We start from the raw sequence: 7,300 nt of genomic DNA, 5'->3' as shown, positions 1-7,300 counted from the left end.
CCTGAACCTACACTGTGGTGCTGTGGTGCTCCACTGAAACCTGGCAGAGAGCGATCGCCAACGTTTTGTTCTTTGTTGTTTTTGACATGACCAAAAACTGTAGTACTGTTTGTAGCATCCAAAACACGTGATGTCACGATGCAGCAATTTAATAGTGATGAAGAAGAAAAACATTTTAGAGACACTAAAAGATTTGCCTTGGTTTAAAATATGGATGATGAATGTTCAGCCGTCTAACACAGCATTCAAATCCAACACAACCGTGAATAAAGACACAGTTGCTCTATTTTAGTGGACAAGCTAGTTCAATATCAGACAAATAGAGACAGAATGAGAGAGAGTTTGTTTGAATGGGGAGGTGTTGTGGCTACAGCAGTTAGACATCTGCATCCGTTTGAACTATTACACAATATATAAGAATGCATTCAGTCTGATGAGGTGGTGGTTTTGTGTTGTTTCTAGTCAGGGAGTCATTTCAGATGCCTGTGATTTTCTGTAGTAAATCTGGTTCTAATCTATACTTGACTTGAGGCGTCACTTTCATCAGTCTGCTCTATCAGAGAAAAACATTCCTGTGATGAAAGACTAAACTAAACATCCATGCAGTTGCACATATATCCATGATGACATTGCTGACTCGATGGTGCAGAGCCTGAGGACACGAGTGAATCAAATAAGCACTCGATAGTTAAATGGCTTACCTGCATGTTTTCTCTGAGGTCTGTCGCCTCCCTCAGCGGCAGCATGGCTGTTTTGAAGACGTCGTCCACAGCCTTGATCAATAGCACTCTCATGCTGGCGTACTCTCGACTCCTCTTGCCTTTTCGTACAGACAGTCCCCTTTTGTGCGGTTTGCCGCCTCCTCTTCGATTGGTTATGGCCACATGAACAAACAGCAAGGTATGAGGTAAAACTTCCCCCGTCAGAGACTGCAGCGGCACATGGCGGAAACCCGGCTGGAGACACTCGAAGGGGATCGTGTACTGGCCAATAAATTCATCGCCAATGTAGTCGTCATCCAGCACAACAAAGCGCACCATCGCGAGCTCTGGGAGGTTTATCTGAAACTCAAAGCTCTCGTCAAACAGAGGGTTGTCTCCGTTCTGGTTGACGGTTTTAGTCCTTTGCTCGGCACAGTCAGCAGGAATCCCGTGTATTTCCACGTACACATACGGGTCGACCACATCTCCTTTGGCACCTGAGCCTTTGGGTTTGGGGAAGTTTTGTCCACTGATGATCTTGATGTGTAAGAGCTGTGGAGAAACACCAGGCACTGAATCTTTAGTGTTGGCACTAAAATATGACACCTGCTCCCTCATGATTGCCGGACGCAGCACGTAGCCACAGTTTCCATTCTGACGGAACCAGCCGATGTTTAAATCCATCATCAGACCAGGAGTCTGGTAGTTCATGGCCACAATCTGACAGCCACACTTCCAGAAATCTTGTGGATTCATGTTGCTGGAGTCGATCCGCATGGGGCTCGGGTAAACTCGTGCCAGGAACTTCTTGTTATAGTTAACAAAATCGCCTGGGAAGTCACTGGCGCAGCGACTGGCAAAGACCTCGTTGAAAGAGCAGAGCTCCCAGTGCTTCTGGCTCTGGAAGGATGTTGGGAAGTCTTTGAACTCCACAGATTTACACAAGGTCACGAGATCAGAGAGGTCCTTCGACAGCTGGAATTTCTTGGGTGCGATAGTCTGCTGCTCTGCAGACTCGATGCTCATCCTCTGAGACATCTCTGCCCCCTCATCCTCATCCGTCACCTCACCTTCTGAGGCCGTGCAGTTGGTGCTCAGTTTCTTACCCTTCAGCAGGATCTTCCCCTTCAGTTCAGAGGGAGAGGGGAGGTAACAGTCCTCTGGTTTTGGAGGATCTATGTGGATCTTGTCTCCAAGGATCTTCTTCAGGTGCTGAAACATGACTCTCTGCTGCTTTAAGGAGCAGTGGTTTTCTAAACACAGTATCAGTGGAAACTCAGAGGCAACGAAGGCATACTTGTTGATGACGTCAATGACGCTGCGAAAAACTATCTGTGAGGTCATCGTGTGACCAGTGTAGATCACAGGTTCATTATCTGGCCCATCCCACACATCCAGCTCCACGCTGCGGCAGCCCATCTTCAGGGCACGGATATACCCCGTCACGTCAGAGGGACCTCTGAACTGGTCCTCTATCAGGTATGTGTTGTGGGATGCATTGATGTAGTAGTGGGATAAGGGCTGATTCATGTCTTGGCACGCTGACTTTTGCTCAGGGTCAAATATATGGCACTCTGGAGACATAAGATAGTTGGAGAACCCATCGAGAGAAAGCCAACCCTTGAGCTGGCCCTCTTTGGACGGCTCATATTCCTGAATGACCTCTAAGCTGGTGTCTTCGCTGACTTGTGCCATTCCCTGCTCTGCCTCCAGGAATATCATCAAGTCCTTGCTATCGAGAAATTCTTTGTTACTTGAGAACTGAACGAAGAGAAAATAAATTTCCGGTCTGGTGCAGAGATCGTGAAAGACTTCGATGAACTCCTCTTTTGTCACGTCAGAACCTGATTTGTCCTTTGCTTTGTGAAGCTCCTTGAATTTCAGTTCTATTTTCACATTTTTAAGTCCCGGGTTCAACTTCTTGACCAGCTGCACAGCAGCACATATTGTTATCTGTTTGCTGTTGTTACCGTCCTCCTCATCAAAGAGCTCACCGAGCCAAGACGAGCGCATATTGTTCTGACTGCTCTCAATCATGTTTAAGGTATGTTTCCCATAGGAGATCAGGTACCTCAAGCCTGTAACCCATATGTTGGCTACATCTGCAGTGTTTGCCACCAAGTCCAGGGACTCATAGTTCTCCCCAAAGATGATAGAGAAAGCACAGTCCTCTGATATCTGATCATAAGTTCCATTAGTTCTAAAAGTGTCTGTATTTTTCCCTGTCCGAACCTCTTTGATGGATTTTACATCAATTTTGGCCTTTTCTGACTCCTTCTTTGAAGGCTCCCACCTCAAAGACTGCATGTCGGCATCAAGGAGAAAGTAGCGGTGGTAAATGCGTGAATTAGACCGAACTTTCTTCAGCTCAGAGCCGTCCACCATGGCACTGATGCAATCGCTTGCACTGCTAATCTTCTTCTCAGTGGGCATGCTGCTGAACGAGACAGTCTTCTTTCTCTCTTTACGCTGCCTTCCATCCTGCAGAGAAACAGAAAAACACTGCATCAATAAAACCCTGTCATACATCGTGGATAACAGTCAGAATTATGAGATTTACACTCAGCAATTAAAGACGTTGATTTGAGACATTCAGTGAAAACCTTAAAACTTGGTGAGTTTTTAAAGTTTTAACTTTAAAAATGAATCTAATGGAGTTCTTCTTGGTTCCAGTTAACGTTCAGAAACAGGGTTTAGTGTCACATCATGAGCTTCACAGTCAGAACAGAACAGAGGACATGTCTGATGCACATCTACAGCACAAGAAAAAAAACAAAAGACCGACTGGGCTCAAAAAAGAAAGTCCTAAGTTCACACATGTGGTACTTTGGCTGAGGAGAAGCACAGTCCTGGTGTTCCTTCATGCTCACACAAAGACCAGTCTACTGGTACATCTGGTGAACGAAGGCTCGGCCGTGTTTTATGCACAAATCAATTACAGAAAAAAAAAACACTGCTGACTCTTTGTGTTTGTTTTTGTTACCCCAACTAAACAGATTTAGGGCCGTTATCTATTCATCTAACTTCAGCTTCAGTGACCACAGCAGGTTTTATTGTTTTGTATTATTTCCAAAGGCCTATTTTTCTCCTTCATAATAGGATTGAGGACTTTCAAATTAAAAGCACCAAACAGTGGCAGATCTCTCCTACAAAACAATCCAACTGAGCACAAAACGCTGCGTGCTTCCGTACGCTGTTTGCATGTTACGTCTTCCTCCCTGGACCCACAGCAGCAGCTCGGCTGGGTGGCTTCAGGCACCTGTCGCTGTGTATTACAGACAGACAACAGGGAATCTCACTTAGGAGAGGATCGCCCACATAAATCCGGTCATCCACTGCAGCCACCTTTCTGACATTTTCAGTGAACCCTGCTCTTTCACTCCGGCAGCTTCCTTCAGCACGAGGACACCATTTTAGATTTTGGATTATTCAAACTCAAATGGCACCACTTTGTACGAAATAAAGGCGTCATGCACGTATATGATGTCGCAAGGTTAGGAAGCTTAACTTGGGCTGAACAACAGGGGGAAACATGTATTGCAATATGAGTCACAATTATGGTAAAGTCTCAACTAAAGAGAATTTAGAAATGAAAGCTATGTTCCCTTGTGTCTGGAAAGTATGATTTGTATGCTGAGACATCTCTGTAGCACCGCGATGATTCATTTATAATCTTGTTTTGTGGCATGTTTTACCGTTTGCCTGTGCAATGTGGATATTTCGATTTTGATAATACTTTGATTAATAGTTCAGCCCAAGAAAAAACTCTTAATCATCATGATTCATTTTCTTTTGGCATTTATTGAATTACTAAAAACCTTTACAGCCACTTACGTAATCAAACTGAGATGTGCCCTCTCGATATAATGAAGAACCAAACATTATCGGGTCAAGGACAAATGGACATCTCCCTCTCTTCACGTCACCCATCTGTGCTTTCCGCTGACAATATCTGCCCACGGTTTCTCCCATCGTCACAACACGCTACCACCACTGCTGTCGGAGGTGCACAGTGATTGGCTACGCTCGTGTTAAATCATGTGCGTACTTTTGTGGACAAGATGTAGCAAAAACATTAGCGGCTACTGACAGCTAAGTCTCAGTCAGATTGTTTATTTGTTTGCACGATTAAGATGTCACAGCAGATGACATAGAATAACAGAACTAAATGGATGTGCGCAGAGGAGGAGGGAAGCCAGGAAACCTTAAACAAAGTCTTTCCCATTATGAAAAACATCTCAAATATGAGCAAGTGAAATAATAAACATCTTATAAAACAGAAATAATAAATATCAAACAGATCCAGGGGAGCTGCCAGTAGGCGCTTCTGAAATTAAACACAGCCCAAAGCAATTATATAATCATTTTCCCAAATGAATTAATCATTATAAATCCCATCTGCGTGCTGGAGTATTGCAAAAAGCAGAGACTGACAGTTTTATCGTGACCGGAGGAATCCTGCGCTGCTCTACAAACCGCAGAGGAACCGTGTCAGATCAAATGTAAACATAACAACCCCTTCTTCTCCACAGGCTGCTGCTAAAGGTGAGTTCAGTGTATAAAGGGGAGCTTAAGGACGAAATGCATGACTGCAGATAATCCTTTTGATCTGGGCAAGAATGGGAATGTTTTGTCTTCATAGTAACGCTCCGGCCGCTGCTTACTGATGGTATGTCTGTTTCCTCCTGTCCTGCTGCCATGCCAGACATTCTCTCAGGACTTCCCTGCGCTTCCTTCAACCAAACCAGAAAACAATGCTGCCCACACCCATTTCTGTCTTTTATGTTTCCTAAGGAGAACATTTCTTATGCAACAGCCTCTGTTCTGTCAGGGTGTTGTGCTTTCGCAAGTGGTCCCTAAATGGTATTTACAGAAAAACACCACCGCCGTCAGATTGCCCATTTATAGGTATATCAGATATTTGCTTTATGCTGCACATATTCTTCTGCACACATACAGCACTTATCTACTTCTTGAAGTTCAGCAATAAACTTTATCTTTCAGGCGATTTATGATCAAGATTTTTTTTTATGAGTCATGTCAAAGCACTGATACAAGCTTCATAATAAAAATAGCTAAAGGCCCAAGTAATGTCAGCCCATTGTCTCAATTAGGATCCAACGTGCACAACATGACTCGCTGCGGTTCTGGAAAAACAGGACCGATTACAGCTTTATGGGCCCTGACTGGTGATCCAGGGTCAACAAGTCATCCGTGTAATTTGACTGGTACAGTATTAAAATTCCACAGTGCGGTATGTTCATTGTACAAGTATGAAGTGGAAAATACATTTCATAAGCACTGCTGGCTATATGCTGTGTCACCAGCAGTGATCAACAACTTCATCCAGCCTCCACTTGCAGCGTAGCCACCGCTGTGTGCTAATAAGTGCTGTCAGGACAGAGAACACTGTGTTTTCCAGGATAAACATCCAAAGCACACCGTGCTGTTAGTCATCATTCCTTAGAAACGTGTGAAACAGTATTTTTTAATACCCTGACAATCACAGGTAAAGATTTTCATTGTTGAGAGACATTCCTTGCACTGTGGCTGAACAGCGAGTGCGTTTTTCTTTTCAGACCCTGGTACATTTTAAAGGCAAGTCAGTATAACATGAAACAGATAGCAGATGTTTTCTTAGGGTTTCATAATCAAAAGATAATAACCAGGGTGTTCCCATCAGGTTCATCCTGACAGGAGAAAGAACCTTTATGCCTGTGCAGACTGTTTTAATGTACGTTTGCTGTGTGAGTGACTGTGTGTTGATGAAGTGGAGGCGACAGAGAGCGAGTCAAAGAGATGCAAACATAAGAAATGGGAATGTGAATGCAAGATGGCGAGGGAGTGACTAAGTAAGACAGAGTATATCCAACTGCTCACAGATCCCACGGGGGTCTGAATCCCCTAATGGACCCAAAACCGCATTTTTTATGGCTCAGCGAGCAGTTATGAACTGTCTGTGCAACTGAGGATGCCACATGGGACCCATTACTCTTTGCTCTACTGTTCTACCTTCATCCCCGACAACAAGCATCACCTGAATCACGCTGCAGCATAAATCACCTTTAAACTCCGGGCCTGGCTTCAATGTAAGGCGACGTAAATCAGCTCCACAAGAAGAGTTTCATGTGAATACGAATGTATGAGGCAGCCAGACTAGAACAAATGGAGCCCGTTGTTACACTCCTCCTCCAATTGAACGGTCACTGATTGAACGGACCTGATCAATTATCGCTTATCAGAACCAGCTTTAATGGCCAAGTATGTACACAACATACATGGAATCTGGTTCCGGCTGCTGGTGTCGCCCCGGGAATGAGCAAGGAAAATAACAATAAAGTAGAATAACTACAGAAAGAGAAAAAATAAAAATACATAATAATAATAATAATAATAATAATAAATACATTCAAGAATATACACATTTAGCAGAAAAAAATATATGTACAGTGGTGCAGAAAACGGCAGTGCAAACAACAATGTGAGTAGTCTGCAGTGTTATGGCTGAGAGAGGCTCAGCTGGTCAGTCCTGGTCATGATCAGTCCTGGTCCTGGTCAGCCCTGGTCCTGGTCAGCCCTGGTCATGATCAGTCCTGGTC

General features: G+C 44.1%; 1 protein-coding gene across 1 annotated transcript in view; it reads right to left on the bottom strand.

Annotated features, from left to right (window-relative positions):
• Positions 1-7,300, bottom strand: part of plcl2 (phospholipase C like 2) — a 48,983-nt gene that overhangs the window by 24,342 nt on the left and 17,341 nt on the right. Inside the window, exon 3 of the mRNA XM_008281174.1 lies at positions 702-3,182. Within this exon, the coding sequence (XP_008279396.1) occupies positions 702-3,182 (2,481 nt within the window). The remainder of the gene's footprint in view (positions 1-701; positions 3,183-7,300) is intronic.

The sequence above is a fragment of the Stegastes partitus genome, unplaced genomic scaffold, assembly GCF_000690725.1.
Source record: "Stegastes partitus isolate 25-593 unplaced genomic scaffold, Stegastes_partitus-1.0.2 Scaffold225, whole genome shotgun sequence".
Taxonomy (NCBI): Eukaryota; Metazoa; Chordata; class Actinopteri; family Pomacentridae; genus Stegastes; species Stegastes partitus.
The sequence above is the reverse complement of the archived record's forward strand: the minus strand, read 5'-3'. Positions and strand labels throughout refer to the sequence as shown.